The following is a 19,612-nucleotide window of genomic DNA, read 5'->3' on the forward strand; positions in this document are numbered from 1 at the left end:
TTTAATTTTTATGTAAAAATATTTTACTTTGGTTTAGTTTTTTTTTCCATTATATAATAATATTATCTTTTGAAAATTAATTTTATATTTTGAAGAATAAAATTAGAAATTTTCACGTCCTAAGTTAAAGAAGTATCAATAATATTTAAATTTTAAATTTTACTTGAAATTATCAAATTTAATTTAATTTAAATAAATAAATTTATTGATAATACAATTATTTTCTATTGCGATTTAGTTTTCTGAAAATTGTTTATAAAGAAGATAAATTTTAAGGGTTAATTAGAAAAAACAAAAAAATTTAGTTGTATATTTTTTTTTAAAAAAATTACTACTTTAAAAAAGATAAGCTCTAAAGATTATGTGATGTAACTGATTAAACTCAAACTTATTAAAAAAACTATTTATAAGTTTGAAAACTTTTAAGGATTATTAGAATAAAATTAAAATTCTAGATATCTATTTACAAAAATAATATTATTTAGGGATTTATATATTAATTAATCTATTTATAAATTTGAAAAGATTAAGGATTAATTAAGATAAAAACTAAAATTTAATGTTTGTATTAATAAAAGAAATAAAGTTTAGGGATTAAATCATTTTTTTTCTTTCTAAAATATATGCATTAACATATTAGGATTGGTTTGATTATTAGATTGAGTAAGCTAATGGATATCCAAATTCAAACTATTTTGAATAACTCCAATTTCTCACAGCTTGAATCATTACAGTCTCCAAACTATGAATTTGTCATTTCTCTCTACCTTTTATTCTAAATGAGATTACAAAGGATGACACTAAGAAATGAAATGATTCAAGTTTTGGAATGGAACTGTGCAGTTAAGAAAGTGCAGATTGTAGTAACTAAGTTTTCTTAAATGCATGCTAAGTCACTTGACATTTCCTCCACAAGATCTTGTAAAATCAGTTCTTCAAGCTCCAAACTGACACACTGTGCAAAAATTTGAGGGTTCACCCACCCATCACGCCTTTCTAGGTCACGACTTACATGATCATCTATTGTTAGGCCAGTTTTGGATCTGAGGCACAGGGACTTGTTCATATGAGTCCACACTTGATGAAGATTGTGAAACCCTTTTGGCATTGGATGAGATGGTGAAAGTGGTATAGAACAGTAGCAGAAAGACCTCCCAGAAAGTTCCAACAATGACTCATTGATTAAATCAAACAATACATGGTGATTACACTGGCCACTGCCCCCATAACTGCAGAAATCAAGGTCACTCTCCATTTCTTCATAGAGCAATGGATCAACTGGGTGGTTACTTGAATGCCATGCTGAAAGGCACTCTTTACCAGTCAGTCCACATATCTCAAGTACATATTTCACATAATTAAACTCAGCTTTGTCTCTTGTAGGGATATGAGATACAGGAAGAATGTCATAGTTCATCAACTGCTTGCTTTGGATCTCCACCTTTTGAGCATTCTCTGTGCTGTCTTTCACTTTAAGGAAATCCATTATAGCTTCTTGTTGCTCCATAATGTTTTCTAGTCCATTGTCGGGTTCAGTAATCAATTTTGGATTCACTGAAATCAAAGAATGCAACTCAGTATGCTGCAACTAACACTATTCAAGATTTAACATTCGATCATGATTATGTTAAACTGACTAAGATTTTGCAAAGAAAGAAATGTATATGATAACTAATTATTTAATGTAAACAAACCTAAAGATTTTACATTCGATCATGATTATTTTAAACTACCTAAGATTTTGCAAAGGAAATGTATATATGCCCTACTAATATATGTAAATGCATTTATATATAGTAAACAAAATTTAATCCAAACTCGTTTTGTTTCCAATCTTATGGCTTATGAAAATGTATTTAACTACAACTATTTTTGAGAAAGTAATATATTCTAAACCTTAAACCCTGATCAAAGAGTGAGATATAACCTGATTCTTCTATTGCAGCCATGCTTTGTTTTATTGGCTCAATCATTTCTTGGTCATTAAAGGTGTCACCACTTTTAAAAGAACTATGTCCAAAATCATCAGTTGTCATGATGCCCACCTTGCTACAGTCTGATCCTTGTTCAACAATATTACTAATCAGTAGATCATTTTCATCCACACTGCCAAGGTGTTTCTGAATCAAATTTTCTACTGGTGTATCTAATTGAAGCTGAGTTTTTGAATGTAAATGAAGGTCAAGCTTCTTTTTCTGATGAACAATGTTCTCAGAACTCAATGTTCCATCCCCAGAAGCTACTCTTGGCTTTGGCTCAGTTACAGATGAAATATCAGGGAACTCCCCATTCTGAAAACCATAGGAAAAGGATTGGAGATCAGGCAATGAAAGCATCCTTCGTAAGCGTATCATCAGCTTCAATGGTGAATGCCCTTTTTCTGTTCTTAATTTCAGTTTCTTAGATTGGACGTGACTTGGTTCTGGATTAAAGCCACTCTCATGGGAACCAAAATAAACTTCTAGTGGTTCTTGAAGAGACAATTTTCTACTTATGCTGTTGCTGGGATGCTTGGCGAATGAAGGAGTAAATGGACCACTCTCATTGCATCTGATCATATTAGAATCTGTCAATTTCTTAACAAATTCCTTCTTCAAATCATTTGGCATCCCATGGCCTTGAGGAAGCTTGTGAACGATAGCATCCATAGTAACGCGAAGCTTTTCTTTCCTACTTTCTCCTGTAACATGCTCTATTTTCTGTTTTAGATTCTTAAAATGTTTGACTTCGTTATGGATTTGATCCTGAGCAGACCCTGAAGAATTAGTAACATCTCTTGCAATCGTTGCTTCATTTACATTGAAACATGTTGCTCCTAAGGACAAGGACCTTAGGTAAAACTTTTTTGAGGATTCAAATTGACGTGACTTTGGTGTTTTGTTTTCATAACACAATTTTCCTTTCCCTTCGGTTAGAAAACCGTTGTCTATAGACCCAAAACTTTCTCTTTTTGATGAGGAGTAAGGTAGATTAAATGAAACGGACCTAGTGAATTTCATTTTTGTGCCATACACATGTTGTTTGTGGAGGTTATAGACCAAAGGAGAGACTGGTTCTTGCACAAATGTTGTTAACAAGTTCTCGTTCATGTTGATTGACGTAGGACAGGTTGAACTTCTATGATGTCTTGTCCTCTTTCTTGACATCTCTTTCAAAACAATCTCTTTTATCTTTCTCCTTAGAGAGTCTTTTGCCACTGAAGAACATGGTGTGATCCTTTTCTCAACCTGCAAACTTCAAATTAGATACAACCATTTATTTATTTCCCGGGTAAATCAGTGTACTCATTCTGCATTATGAACAAACCAACACATCCAAAATCCAATATCAATTGAACTAAAATTATGTTATCGTTTTCAATCTTGTTAAACTCGAAAAAATAAAAACTAAGAATTACTAGTATATGAAAAATAATATTGAATACATACATAACTAAAGCAAATAAACAAATAATAGTCTACAACTGTTTTGCCTAAAGTTAGTAAGCCTATTAGTTATTGATAATTATATCTCTTATGTTTGCAATTTACATTTTCAATCGTCATAAATATAAGCATGTTGCTAAAAAATATGATTTTCTTGCTTTCAACTCAATATTCAACATATTATGTTTCTCTTTCTTTCCTGCACTATTTTTTTGTTATAATTCTAACAATTAAAGACTACATTAGTGTAAAGGGTGACATGGAACGGGGAGAAAAGAAATAAGTTAAATCAGAAGGGGAGAACTTACATTTGAGTTTCTTGTTTCTAGGTTCAGTCCCTTCTTTCTGTCACCTGAGAATATATGTACATTGCTTGCTTGAGATTAGGAGCTAATTCTTCAAAATTTACAATGAAATGACATCTTAAGACATATTTAATCCTTAGATGATGCAGAAAAATTATCAAATTTCATATAATGATATCTAAGATAAAAGTTTATATAAAAAAAAAGTTCATCTAAAATATTTCTTAAAAATAAAAAAAAAAGGGTTCCTTCTGGTATAGAAATAGTCAGACCATATCCTCAATAATTTTACTAATGAGCTTAACATGGCAGACAAAAGAAAATATTGATCACAGTTTTCAGGAAAAAAAATTGATTTCACTAAATCTGAATGGGAATTTTCGATAATGTAAGAATTCCTTTGATATTTTGTAAAGTTTTGACCAAAACTAGAAGAAAACTTATTTTGCTGAATCAATTTCATTTATGAATTAGTCAAGTACAAGCCATTCTTCTCCTAAAAATTTCATACAACACAGAATTCATGCCAGCTACCACTGCAACCATTAATGATAAAGAGGAAAAGTTGCAGAAAGATGAGGAAAATGCCCTAACCTGAACCATTTCTTTCATCACCATCCCTCTTGTATGCAAGTCTGTCAAAGAAATGGCGCAATAGGGGATGATACTTAATAACATGAAATAGGGACCTGTTGCATTCTGGGTGATGATTGACCCAGCGCGGTTCAGAATGTTTATCTTTCATCTTCCTTCCCATGGTTGCCAAAATTCACCTTTTATATATACAACCTTGATTTAGCAATGATATGCATTTTGTTGCTACAACCTTGTGAAACATAAGTTACAAAAACAAAATATCAAACACATATATATGCTCACAAATCTTTCTAATTAGCTTCTGGTTTCAATATAGAAACTGATTTGTAAGTTTTTCAGAGGTTTCACAAAACATGCCATAAAGAACATGGACAATTATTCAGAACCAGAAGATTGTTAAACGATAACATATGTCAAGAAAATTACCGAATGCTTCAAAATTTGAATATTCCTTGTCAACAAAAGAAGAACAAAGATTCAAGGTTGTAAATATATCTGTCTTTTCATAATGGTTTAACACCAATAAAAGATTTAGATACGAAGAAGCTATTTCTGAAATTTTTATCAAGAAACGGATGTGACTAAAAAAGAATATTTCCTTTCCACTTTTCTAGGATTCCTTATGGCTGATAAAATGCATGCTACAATATTCAACAAATAAAGTTGAAAGAAAATATTTATTTATTTTTCCATATTCAAAAACAGGAAATAACACTGTCACATGCATTGGCTTCTGTGCTTACTTTCAATACTGATTTTCTTTTGAATGTAATATATATTCATCAAGACCTCTATGCTGAAAGCTATACGCGTACAATGAATGGAGAGAGTATGTAGAATATATATGGAATAACGATTATAGAAAGATAGTTGTATACCGTAAAAGAAAATCATTAAATAAATTATTTTAAAGATAATAAATAAATAGTTAATATATTCACTATCTTATATGCTAATTTATAGATTAAAAAATTATTAATATCTAAAATATAATAAAAATTTATAAATTAGTTTTTAAATTGGTATCTGTTAGCTACCAATTTTGAAATATAAAGCAGTAGCTAAAATATTGATAATTTATTAAATATTAATTTAGAAACTAACTTATAAATTTTTATTAATAATATAATTTATTTTAAATACTAATAATTTTTTAATTTATAAAATAATATCTAATTTAATTAATATAATAAGTAGTTATTTTTTTATTTTTAAAATTATTTTGTATTTGATAATTTTCTTGTAGTGATATGTTAGTATATTCCTTGCAGTTAATAGGAAAAATGTGACAAAGGAAGATACTTTTTTATTACGTGCTAGAGGAGGTGAAGAGGAAAAAGGTTATTTGTCTTTTTTTTAAGGTGGATTACAAGAAGGCGTATGACTCGGTGCGTTGGGATTTCCTCTACTACTTGCTGGACAGACTTGGGTTCTGCAAGAAGTTGATTTCCTGAATTAGATCTTGTTTGGAATCTACAACGGTGTTTATTCTAGTAAACGGAAGCCGAACTAAGGAGTTTTCTTTGAAGAAAGGACTGATGCAAGGTGATCCTTTAACACTGTTCTTGTTTCTTATTGCAGGCGAAGGTCTAGCCGAGGTTTCAAGGAAAGTAGCTAAGAAAAATTTGTTAGAGGATCTCGAGGTCGGGTACAAAAATGTTAAGGTTAATATGCTTTAGTACACAAATGACACCTTATGTTTATGCGACGTTAACATTAAGAATGTGTACAACCTTAGGGTTTTGTTGAATTGTTTTGAGCTTGCTCTTGGGATGAAGGTAAATTTCTCGAAGAGGAGAATCAGAGGGGTGGGGGTTGATCAGAATGTCATCCTTCACTTTGCGTCTATTCTCAATTGTGAGGTGATGAAGACCCTCTTAAAATACTTGGGGTTGCCTGTCGAGGATGTTAGAAGAGAAATGCATTTTGGGATGGTGTAGTTGACGGAATCAAGTCTAGATTGAGTACCTGGAAATGAAGATTTATCTCGATGGCTAGGAGGATTTGTTTGATCAACTCTGTTCTTTCGTCTATTTCGTTGTTCTTTTTATCCTTGTACAAGATGCCTTCCACGGTTGTGAATAAGGTTGTGACCTTACAAAGAAACTTTTTGTGGGGTTGGGGTCTGAGGAGAGGAAAATTGCCTGGGTTTCTTGGGATAAAGTGTGCGAGCCACAGGAAGCAGGAGGCCTTGACATTCACAATATTACGTTGTTTAATCTGGCTTTGCTGGAGAAATTGATTTGGTGTCTGAGTCAAACTAAGGAAGGGCTTTGGAAGGATATTCTAGATTCTAAATATAGTGGATGGAGAAGCCTTAAAGAGCAACAACTTCTCAACTCATATTCACCCTGGTGGAGAGATCTAAAGGAGGTCTGGAAGCAAGAAGTTTGGGAATCTTCCTTTGAAGATCGTTTCATGTAGGAGCTTGGTAATAGGAAGGAGTTACTTTTCTAGAAAGATAATTGGTTGGGGTCTGGAAGTTTGAAAAGTATTTTTCCAAGATTGTTTTCACTGTCAGTTTCGAAAGAGGCTAAGATTTCTTTGAGTCGGGCTTGGGTTAATAATGTTTGGGTGTGGAATTTGTCTTGGAGAAGGGTCTTTCCGCTTGGGAATTGGATCTGGTTAGTCAACTTCTTGGGGTTGTACACCTTTTGAGCCCATCTATCGAGTTCGAGGATAAATGGGTTTGGAAGGATGGGGACAGCGTTGAATATTCAGTTAACTTAGCGTATGGTTTTTTAAAGGGTTTGTTAGAAGGGGATTCTTCGAGTTTGTATAACTATTTTTGGAAGATTAAGGCTTTGCTATCAGCTCACATTACTGATTGGAGGGTCCTGGAGAACAAGATCGCTACCAAGGTCAATATGACAAGGCATGGGGTTGCGATGGATAGAACAGTTTGTTGCTTTTCCATGGAGAAAGAGGAGAGTACAAGTCATTTTTTCTTTGAATGGAGATTTGCTTGGTTAGTGTGAAATCTTTGCTATGCTTGGGTAGGGGTGAAGTCGACTGATCATCTTGAGTCTGCTTCACATTTCTTGCATTTTAACTTAATTGGTGCTACTGTTGCCGTCAACTTAGCTTTTGGAAATATTTGGATTGCTTTGGTTAGTCAGATTTGGCGTCATAGGAATAAGCATATTTTCAAGGGAGGAGTAATTGATCATTTTGAAATTTTCTCTTTGGCTCAACTGAAGGTATGATCTTAGGGTTACTCCCAAAGTTCCTTCCGCTTGTTTTTCTTATTTTGATTGTTGTCTTGATCCATTGGTTTATATGTTTTCAATTAAAAATAAGTGATTAGTGTTAAGTTGGGTTGGTGATTCTTTTTGTTGTTTGTGAATGGTTGTTGTTGTTGTTTGGACTGTTGTAGGCTTTCAGTCCAAGATGTATAAGAGTTGGATCATTCCTAAAATGATTCACATTTATTTATTTTTTCTTGATAATAAAAAAAATATAAATGTAATTCTAGTGGAGCAAAAAGTGGATGTGGGCAACAAAGTGGATGAAGCATTTGACCAAAACAAGAGAATATTTTCAACAAAGTTATCCCTTTGTTTTCCATTACCTATTTTCATCTGTTCATGTGAACTAAACTTGGAATGCAAGCTAGTAGAATCAGAGAGAAACTAATAAAGCTAAGTCACACCATTTGTTTGTTTCTCGTCTTCATTAATTCTTCATTACTTGATTTGATTTTGCTTTAATTTCTCTTTGGGAATACTCTTTACATTGATCATTAATTGTTAAAATTTTGTATGTATTGGTGCTCTGTTTAAGATTTGAAATACTAAAGTACATCAAAATTAATATTAATTGTACTTGTTGTTGACCGAATTATATTCATCATGGGCGAGAGTTATATGTAAAGAAAAATAAGGAAAAAGTGTTATGATTCATGAATCTATGCTTGTACACAATATTAATGATTTAATACTTGGTTTGACAAATTAGTTGTTTGATATATTTTTCATTAGTACTTTTGATTAGAAATTTTGGCACTACTTAGTTGAGTTATTTTCTTGGAATGTCAGTACTCGTTGATTGGAATATCTATTTATTTTCTTTGTGTTTTGCTCTTTGTCTTGATTTGTAGTTTTATCTTTCATTTTTCACCTTTTGATCTATTATTACATTTGTCTTCTATTTTTAAGAAGTTCCAATCCGAAGCCATTATATAATTGGGTGTTTCTTTTTCCACTCCAACAATTTTCTTTTATTACCCCTACATTTTACGGTGTCTTCGCACTAGAAAATTCAAAAATAAAAAATCATTCTAAAATATTTTTTTAAAAATAATTTTATAATTTCTAGATTTATATATTTAGAATTCGTGTTCAGAAAATATGTTATGAATTTTTTTGAAAAATACAATCTGTAAGTCATTTTCAAAAGAAGTAAAATAGTTTTTTTATGAAAATAATAGAGTGCAGGACAAAATTTGTTGAAATGCTGGAAAAATTAGTCCCTATAGAAATTTAACTCTCCATTTTGGCCACATAAGAAGAAGGTAAGAATGTCATAATCTTGGGAAATCATTTAAGCAAGAACATTAAATATTTTGAGTGACTGCTAAAAAAAATTATAAAATAAAAATTAATTTTAGACATAAAAAATAATTAATTACTATAATAATTAAATTAAAAAAAATTGTTTCTATTATTATTAAATGATTACTATTTAGAATCTAAATAATTGGTAGTTAAAACCTTGGTAGTTAATTATATATCAATTTAAAAACTATTCAACAAGAATATAAATTAATTTAGAAACTAAAATTTTTTTAATTCTAAAATAATCTATAATTTAATTATTATAACAATTAATTTTATTTTTTTAAAATTAATTTTTATTTTATAATTTTTGTTTGGAGTGATACCACTTATAGAGGGACAACTTACTTTAAGAGCGAGAAGAAAAATGGAAGTTTCCAATACAAATGGAAAATGCAGAAAAAGTATAAACGACAAATCTAAACAAATAATCTGTTATTTTCCAATAGGAATTGTCTTGAGAGGCTTGACTTTGTGCAAAGTAATGCTGAATTTTTCAGTCATGTCCATGTCTTGTGATTTTCCCCCATCTGCAAGCTTCCAATCAAAATGGTAAAGAAGTGTGGCCAACAAAGTATGCAGAATTCTATTAGCCAGTGGAACACCTGGGCACATTCTTCTACCAGACCCAAAAGGAATGAACCCATAATCATCTCCTCTGAAATCCTTTCCATTCTCCAAAAATCTTTCAGGTAAAAATGAATTTGGGTGTGTCCAAATGTCTGAGTCTCTCCCCATGCTCCATAGATTAATAAGAACTTGAGCATCTTTGGGTACTTTGAAGCCACAGATATCTACTTCAGCCACTGATTTGTGGATTAATATTGGTGCTGTTGGGTGCAATCTAAGGGTTTCTTTCACAACTGCTTGTAGGTAAGTGAGCTTGGAGATATTTGAATCTTCTGGTTCGAACCCAGTTTCACCAAAAACTTGTTCAAGTTCTGTTTTGGTTTTTGATAGTTTTTGGGGGTTGTGCAGCAACTCTGCCATCACCCACTCTATTGTGGCCGATGTGGTATCTAATCCAGCTACGAATAAATCCTGCCCAAAATTATGTTATAATATATGAAGACACACACGTGTATTAAATTACGTGTCGGTGTTCGATGGTTTAGGATTTAATTTTTTGATAATTTTAGTACGGTTTTAATACAATTTAAAAAAAAATACATTAATTTTTTAAAATTTTAAATTTATTGTATAAATTTTTATTATGATTATAAAAATAAAAAATAAATCTTTTTGAACTAGTCATGAAAAACATTTTTCTACTCCAAAAAATAATCTGAAACATATTTGTGCACATAAATTTTTATTGTCAATTTATATAATTCATAATTACATAATATATAGATTTGTGTCTCGTGTCCTATATTTTAAATATTATATGTATCTTTGTGTTTGTATCAGTGTTCGTGTTAATATATGTGCTACATAGTTTATAATAAAAGTAAAATTAATAATTTCAAACAACACCTCAGGTGTCCTATTTGAGTTTGAGGAAAATAGTCGGAAGAGAAAAATTGAAAAAAAAATTCATATTAAATATTTAGTTGTTTAACGAAATAAAAATAAATGATAGTGTTACTCAATGATTCAATATATACTTAAATATTATGACATATATTTTAGTTTTGGATATATGGTGTGTGTGAGAATGAGATTGATTATATAGATAAATTTTGTTTCTTTCAGACTTTAATCAAATTCAATCTCACATTGTTTTAAGTCAAACTCAAAGACATTATATATATATATATATATATATATATATATATATATATATATATATTTTTTATTATTTTATTTTTTTTCCTGTGTTTTTTAAGAATATAAAATTGTGATGAAATTCTAAATTCTAAAACAAATAATATCACTCTATCTATGTATTCATCACTCATTTAATATCATTGAAGACAACATAACAAAAAGAATTACATTGAATAATTTTTAAAAAATTAGGATAAAATTAAGCTTTTCAAAAATTGAGTTTTGACCCTTAATACAAAGAGTCAAAAACTAATTAAGTCAACTAATAAATATCCAAGTTGGTCATGAGTGTGTACCTTATTCAAATTTTTACGTAAATAAATTCTTGAAAAAATATTTAAATTATTTTAGTTTTTTAATGATTTGAACCGTATATAATTACTAAAATTTATAGAGCCAAAATTTAGAAAAAATATAAGTTGTTTTTATGAGTTTGAAACTTTCTAACTTAAAAATATTTTTAATAGTTTTTTCCTTTCAACTTCATGGACACTATTTTTCTTATATTAATTAAATGCATTAAATCTGAAAAAACATCAATTATCTTACCAAATATTGTTTTTGAAAGCAAATCCAACATTGAGAAACTAGTCATCATGAAGTTTGAATTTGGTCGGTTTAACACTCACCAGAAATAGATGCAACACATCATGGCGTGTTAATTCTGAATTTTCCCTTCGGATGATATCAAGAAATGAGTCTAACACATCATTTCCATCAATGGAATCTGACCTTTGAATTCTTTCTTCAACAATGCAATCAAAAGTATGAAGTAGCGTTCGGTAATAGCTTTTCATCCTTCGCTGTGCTCCCTGCGGATCAAGTCTTCGAAAAATAGGGTAATAGTCTGCAATATTAGGCTTTGAAGCTTCTGCAAGAACACTAGAAATAACACTCCTAAACTTTTGAGAGATGCCAGAACTATAAGAAGCCAAGTCAAGGGAAAAAAGGGTGTTTGATATTGCGTTAAGCACTGTGGTAAATGCAGTCTCACCAATATCAATAGCATGACCCTTTTCACAACTCTCGTGCAAATAATCAAGTAGCTCCTTCATCTTTCTTTGGCGTAGAGCTTGGGTAGAATCAAGTTGTTGAATGCAGAATATTTTGGTGGCACAAACTTTTCTAAGGGTCTTCCATTTGGTTGACACGGGGAGGAATACTAGGGAAGATTCATCATGTGAAAGTGCTTGGACAGACTCAGGTATAAATCTACTAGCCAAAGCTTGGTCCTTTTTTTGAAGGGCTTCTTTGGCTATGGTTGGAGAGGAAATGACCACAGTGGTAATAGTGCCTATTTTAACAGTCATAATAGGGCCATATGTTTTGGAGAGTTTATGAAGTGTTTGGTGCAGTTTTGATGGCCAAAGTTGTAGTATGTTTCCTATGATGGGATAACTGGGAGGACCAGGTGGTAGCTTGGGATATTTTATGCTTTTGCTACTAAGGCTAAAGACCAGGATATGGATGCATATGTATACAAAGGTAATGAGTTGGATGAATGTCATGTTTTCCATGGCTTGTGGCTGTTATTGTAGATTGCATTGCAAAATTAGGTTGGTTTATATAGGATAAATTTCATGTGTCCCCACTTTGTGGAATTATAATCATTATGTTGACAAAGCAATTTCCAATTGTGGAAAACAAATGTTGGAATTAAATAATCTGGGTTGGAAGAAAAACTTGAATAATACTAACAGGCTTGATCAATCCACCACACTTTAGAAAAGTGTTATATATAAATTTTAATTTTGTATTACATGATATTGATTAACTTATCACTTAATAAGATCTTCTACATATATGATGAGAAAATCAAAACATCTTCTTAATATATATGAGAATGTCAAGTGAATTATCATTACATACTATTATTAGATATTAATTCAAACCATATCAATATATTCAAGTGTAAGTGTAGAATAAATCTTTTAGTTTCCCCTTGAATATATTTATTAGAGTATATTTCGAACAATCTTATAAAGGCATTTGAATGTATTTGTGCTTTGTTTTTTTTTAAATCTTTACAAACACAAATTTAAATCTTAATCAAGTAGTGTTTTCACAAAATATCTTTTATAAAGATAAATCAATTAAGTTCATAATGTTTTCAGTGTAATGGACAAAATAGTCAAAGATATATTCGTTGAAACTCTTTATCTTTTAATTAATACATTGCGTTATGATCAAATATGATTTGTATAAGTTAGCACAATGTAAAAGTTAAATGATTAAGTATGGAAATTTTCATATCACTTGTTCATCCAACGTATGATCTTCGTCTATCTTCACTTGATCATTGTCTAGTCTTTGTAAGGCTCATGATTTCTTGCATGCAGTGTAGCGCGTTCATCATCATCGTCTAATGCATTTGTCTTTGAGCTCTTTGGTGTTTAGACTTCGTCTACACGTTATATGTGACTCTTGATCCATTGAGTTCTTTGTAGAGTTCGTCTAGTTCTCTTGTTCCATGCAACATGTTTCATCTTTAAGAGGTTCTCAAGGTTTTATCATCTTTTTGTTATCATTAAAATGCATATAAAGGTTTTATTGAAGGGTTCATCTGGAACTCAATTGTCTCAATAAGTTTGAATGAAATTGTTAGAATGGATGGCTTTAAACTAGAGGGGGGTGAATTGTTTAAAGAGGATTTTCGTAAACTTTTAAAACAAGAATGAATTTATCTCAGGAAACAATTGATAAGAAATTCAGTTTACCAAAAACAACAAACAAAATCAGCACAACCAGAAAAACAATCGGTTGTTTTACAAAAACAATCGGTTGTTTATACCAGCAAACAACAAATAAAACTAAATTTAAAGAGTTAGGGATAGAGAGATTGCACACAGATGTTTATACTGGTTCACTCCAACACCAGAGCTACATCCAGTCTTCTCAGAAACCCTGAGGAAATTCACTAAGCAATCACACATTGATCACTTACACAACAACCAAGAGAATGACCTTGAACACCTCAAGAAACACACTCTCCTTGGCCAACACACCAACACCAAGATTGTTGATCTTGATCCCTTCAAAAACACACAGCCAATCTTAGCAAACACCGAAACGAAACTTGTTTCACAGAGTACAAGGATTACACTTGTTAAAGAAGATAATCTGAAATCAATACAAGCAAAATCCTATTCCACAAACTTTGATCAATCACAAACTTTCAGCAATCTCAGCTCTTTGAAAAACTCAAAAACTCTTATCAAAAACTTGTCAAAGATTAATTCTTAAATTTGTTTTTCTAAATTTATTCAAAGATGTAGTTTGTTATCAAATCTTAACAAACTCTTAAATTGCATTAAAAGATTGGTCAAAGCATTTAATGACTGGAGCGTAAGCAGTTAAATCATTTAAAGCTCAGTCAAAGATAAAACAGTTTTTCTGTTATGGTCCCAAAACAAACAATCAAATGTTTCCTCGAATCAATCGGTTGTTTTGGTTTTTAACAATTCAACCATTTGAAAAACAGTTTTCAATCTTTTTTCTCAAAATACCTAAGTATAAACAATCGGTTGTTTCGACAAAACAATCGGTTGTTTTAACTTAGTTTGAAAACATTTTATTTTCACAAAGATTGAGATGCTTTATGCTTTAGATTCGATCAAGGGGTGGATTACAAAACTCAAACTACCCCAAAATTATACTAAACCAGCACAACAACACCAAGCACAGTCAAGACTTCAACATCCTTCAAAGGGTTTGGATTCTTCAAAGCTTGAACACCACTTGGTTCAACAGAAATTACGTTCTTTCTTTAGAATTGTATGTTCTAAAGTCATCATATATTTTTGTTCATTATGTGTTTTTAGGGTAGATGGTCTAATATTTCTCAATATAAATGATCTAAAGGAGGTGTTTAACACTGTGAATGGGCTCAATATGCGCAAGCTGAAGTTACTTATTTGAAACAAAAATAGAAAACAAAATTTGAGGAGAAGAGTAAGAGAATAAAATCTACAATATCTCCATAACAAAATTGGAAGGAAATATTCCGCAAAATACGAAGAAACAAAATTGTGATAAAACTAGAAATGGAACTCGAGAATTTTGGAAAGTTCGAAATTGAGAAACTGTTAACAAAATCTGAACCATAATATTTTCCCTAGATTCTTGAAGCAGATAACTCTATAAAATATAGAAGCTTCAAGGATAAATCATCAAGCTCTAGAGCTTGACAATAACATTTAGAAAACATAGCATTAGGGTTTTCTTAATTTTCTTCTTTATAATCTTTTTGTTTTGTCTCTGCATGGAAGGCTAAAGTCTTTTGGTCGATTCTCTTGTTTTTCTAAGTCTAATTGTTGTTTTGGGGATTTATTTTGAAAGCATTTTGATAATTCAATTTTGTCTTTACTCTTGTTTACTTTTCTGAATAATCTCTTGGGCACATGATTCAAGAGGTAAGAGATTAAAAACCATATCAGTAGATGCATGGATAAATTAGTTAACACATGTTTCACTCATGAGATTTGATTGTCTCTGACTGATGCATGTTTGGTCAATTCAATTTTATTTAGATAAAGAATTCAATGTTGGAAAAGCTTGAGGGTCAACCTGCTTTCTTCATTAATTTTTATCGTCTACTTTATTTTTTTTTACTAAACAAACTCACCCCATTTTACTTTATTATTATTGCTAACATTTCTTATTTGTAGAAAACACTAATTTACTGATTTTATTATTAGATTCGTTAGAAAACAACTTGGGATCATTTTACTTTTTTCTATACTACCATCTCTTTAGTGTTAGATAGTCTAACAGTCCATATTGAATTTTAATTTGACAACAAAATGACAACTATCAATAATGTATTGGGTATTTTTTTTCTTAAATTTAAAATTGATTCTTTCTAATCCGAAAAATATTTGTTTTGATATGTTTGTCCCAAAAAAACTGAGAAAAATATGTTATTAAAAATTACAAGTTCTGTATATGATAATCTATTTTAATTTTACATTCATATAATCTCTTTATTTATCTTCCAAAGTATTTATATATAATAATATTTATAAATAAAATTTTGAATAGAAAGGATTAAAGCAACTTTGTTCCTATTACATAACTAAAAAGATTGATTTTATATTTAAAAATGAAAAACAAATGTAACCCAGATTTATGAAGTTAAATGGTTAATAATGATGATAAAATTAAGGTTTAAATATGTTTCAAAAGTTACCGATTAAAATAATTTATTAATTATTTTTAAAGTAGTATAGATGTGACATGATGAAGAAAATATCACTTGTTAAATTAAATTGAATTCAATCAATAAAAAATGAGATTGGTGCACCAGTTATGTTCCAACCATCAATAATTTAATTTTTCTATGATGATGTTAACGCTTTTATGTAGCATACACTAAAAGTTAATAATGATCTAAATTTTCTGATGATCCAGTGCATAACAAAGAAAAAAGTGAGGCTAAAATTACGCGCAAAAACTTCCACAAGACTTCACTAAAAATGGGTCACGTCAACTTCAGAATTAAAACTTCTCCTCCACCTCCGTAAATTATCCTTCCTCCACCTCGATATTAAAAAAATTATTTTAACATTTTTAAAATTTTTAAATAATATAATTTCACATTTTTAAATAATTTCATTCTACTTCTCCATTTTATATTTCTATATTTATTTTATACTTATGTTGAGTTACTTCATTTACATTTCTACGTTTTATATTTCTCTTCTATATTTTATACTTATGTTGAGTTACTTCATTTCCACTTCTACGTTTTACATTTCTCTTCAAGTTATATACTTCCTTTCTAGCAATACTTTCATTTTTCTTGGAATAGCGTTTGAGAGAATAATTTTATCATTTAATCGTGTTTCAAATAATTAATAAAAAAAGTTGTTGTATTTGATATTTTCAATATGAAGATAAATATTTTGAGTTATGTATTCCGTTTTTGTATTTGACTTTTTTTTCTGGACTTTGTGACTTTCAAAAGTAAAAAAATAAACGAACGAAAACATATTCTCTGCCACTAAAAATATCACAAAATTTATCTCAACCACCAACATTCACCATAAACAACCACAACCACCATCACTTGATAATGAAAAAAAATACATCACACTCTTCAACTTATTCAAAAAGTGTTGAAATTTATATATATATATATATATATATATATATATATATATATATATAAATGGAGGAGGAAGGAGAAGGTATGATGATGCAGAAGGAATTTGATTATTTCGTCACCTCAAAAGAAATGGAAAATATAGTTACAAGCAAACTAGATCCATATTTTTTTTTTCATTTTAAATGAAAATTTCGTAATTAAGGAATTATTAATTACTATTTTTTAAGTGGCAATTTTCATCGGTCAAAAAAGTAGAAGTACTTCATTAGTTAGTTATATTAGCAAGAGGAAAGTGGAGTGCACTTCAAGGAAATATGAAAACAGTGAAATTTCCTTTTTATTTTTAAGTTTGTGGACTTCTTAGTAATGAGAAATGATTGGAATAGGATGAGGTTGTACAAAACTCTTTAACATTCGAGTTACTAAGAATTCTAAAGTAATAATAATAGTGAGTAAAAAAATCACTATATATTTCTATAATAACAGTGAGTAAAAAAATCACTATATGTTAGCTAGTGGAACACGTGGCCACATTCTTTTCCCAAGTCACATATTCAGTGTACATGATACACCGGTTAGGAATGTAACGGTATAATATATGTACCAAAATCATATACACTTTATACATATTACATTGGAAATTACAATAAGTACGTATAATATGTTTTTTCTGAATGTTATTTTTTTAATTATTTTAGTCAAATTTTAGTATTTTGCATCACAATAGATGTAATATATAATTGACATTTTACATGAGATCTACATTACCGATAAGTGATGTAATATGTTTCATAGAACTAGTGTAATATGTGTTATTTGTAGGGTAGTCATGAATTGAATTTTTCAAAATCCAATCTAGATCCAATCCAAATCTAAATAAAGGGATTGGATTTAAAATTCATATCCATTTTAACTAGATCAAATATATTTGGATTTTTTTAAAATCCATTTAAAGTGGATTAAATCTAGATTAAATCCACTTTGTTCATTAGTTTAAATACACTTTGTCAATTAAATTAAATCTGTTTTGATATGGACACAGACTAACTTAGCTCGAACTGCCCTTAAGCCGACTCAACCTGGACGTGGACCAACTCAACTATACATCGGCCCAGACCCGGACAACTCGACATCGACCCAGGCCCGGACAAATCAACATCGGCCCGAACCCGGACGAATCGACTTCAACTCGGGCCTGCTCGGCTCGACATCGGCCCGGGCCTGAACGACTCAATATCGGCATGGGCCCGCAAGGCTCGAAATCGGTTTGGGCCCGAACGACTCGACATCGGCCCCGGCTTGGACAACTCAACATCGGCTCGGGCCCGCTCGACTCGACATCTGCTCGGGCCCCCCTCTACTCGACATCGGCCCGAGCCCGAACGGCTCGACATCGGCCTAGCCTCGCTCGGCTCAAACAACTCGACTTCGGTCTGGGCCCGCTCGGCTTGATATCAGCCCGGGTCCGGGCCCGAACGACTTGATATCGACGCGGGCCTGGACGACTCGACATTGGCCCCCGCCTGAACGACTTGACATCGGCCCTTGCCCGCTCGGCTGAACTATACATAGGTCCGGCCCTAAATGACTCGACATCGACCAGGGCCCGCACGAATCAACATTGACCCGGGCCAGAACGACTCAACATTAGCCCGTGCCCGCTCAGCTCGATATCAGCCCGAGCCCGCTCAACTCGAAATCGGTCCGGGCCCAAACGATTCGACATCGGCACAGGCTCGCTCGGCTCGACATCCGCCGGGACCCGCTCAGCTTGACATCGGCCTGGGCTCGCTCAACTTGACATCAGCCGTAGCCTGCTCGGCTCGACATGGGCCTGAGACTGCTCGGCTCGATGTGGGCTCAGGCCCTCTCAGCTCGACATCAGCCTGGGCCCGTTCAACTCGACATTGGCCCGGGCCTGCTCGGCTTGACATCAACCCGGGCCCGCTCGACTCAATATTGGTCTTGGCCCACTCGGCTTGACCTCAATCCAGACATACTCAACTCGACATCAGCCTGGGCCCGGTTGGCTTGACATCAGCTTGACATCGTCTGGATATCGGTCCAGGCCCGCTCGACTCAATATCAGACCCGAAAGACTCAGATCGACATGGGCCTGGACCGGCTCGACTAGACATTGGCATGAGCCAACTCGGCTCGATATCGGCCCAGACCCCGTGGACTCAATATCGGACCCAAAAGACTCAGCTCGACATGGGCCTGGACCGGCTCGACTAGACATTCGCATGGGCCAACTCAGCTCGATATCAACCCCGACCGACACGGGTCGACTCAATATCGGCCACTCAGCTCGACTTGGCCTAGGGTTGACTCGGCTCGACTTTGGCCCGAAATGACTTGACTCGACTTTGGCCCATAACGACTTGATTCAACTTGAACCCGAACGATTCAGCTCGACGTGGACTTGGGCCGACTTTGCTCAACATGGGCCTGAATTGTCTTGACTCAACCTGAATTAAGCCAAGTCAAAATCCAACCCAAAATGCAATTTGGATAATCCAAAGATGTATCCAATCTACATCTAATCCGTATCCGATTAAATGGATTGGATTTAAAATCCGAAAATATGAATTTGGATTTGAGATAAATCCATTTAAATAGATTAAAACTAATATGGATTTAGATAATTATGGATTGGATTTTGTAATTTAAATTTTTAATTTAAATATATTTGATATAATTAAAATAGATATAAATTTTAAATCTATTTATTTGAATTTGGATTGCATGATTTTCATCACCACTCTAATCAAAACCTTTAAATTAACAACACACGACGTGCATATAGATTGCAATGAAAAAACATACATATAAAAATAGTAATAAACAAAA

General features: G+C 32.0%; 2 protein-coding genes across 2 annotated transcripts; both read right to left on the reverse strand.

Annotated features, from left to right (window-relative positions):
• Positions 1–801: 801 nt before the first annotated feature.
• LOC137819543 (uncharacterized) lies at positions 802–4,487 on the reverse strand. The gene is made up of 4 exons (XM_068623426.2): positions 4,325–4,487; positions 3,734–3,777; positions 1,928–3,227; positions 802–1,554 (listed from the first exon to the last, which is right to left on the reverse strand). The coding sequence occupies exons 1-4, from the start codon at positions 4,485–4,487 to the stop codon at positions 878–880; spliced, it is 2,184 nt and encodes a 727-aa protein (XP_068479527.1). The 3' UTR covers positions 802–877.
• Positions 4,488–9,212: 4,725 nt separating this feature from the next.
• Positions 9,213–12,173, reverse strand: LOC137818757 (cytochrome P450 monooxygenase 76AD131). The gene is made up of 2 exons (XM_068622355.2): positions 11,283–12,173; positions 9,213–9,924 (listed from the first exon to the last, which is right to left on the reverse strand). The coding sequence occupies exons 1-2, from the start codon at positions 12,168–12,170 to the stop codon at positions 9,319–9,321; spliced, it is 1,494 nt and encodes a 497-aa protein (XP_068478456.1). The 5' UTR covers positions 12,171–12,173; the 3' UTR covers positions 9,213–9,318.
• Between the last annotated feature and the right edge of the window lie 7,439 nt (positions 12,174–19,612).

Source organism: Phaseolus vulgaris, chromosome 10 (assembly GCF_051622355.1).
Source record: "Phaseolus vulgaris cultivar YP4 chromosome 10, ASM5162235v1, whole genome shotgun sequence".
Taxonomy (NCBI): Eukaryota; Viridiplantae; Streptophyta; class Magnoliopsida; order Fabales; family Fabaceae; genus Phaseolus; species Phaseolus vulgaris.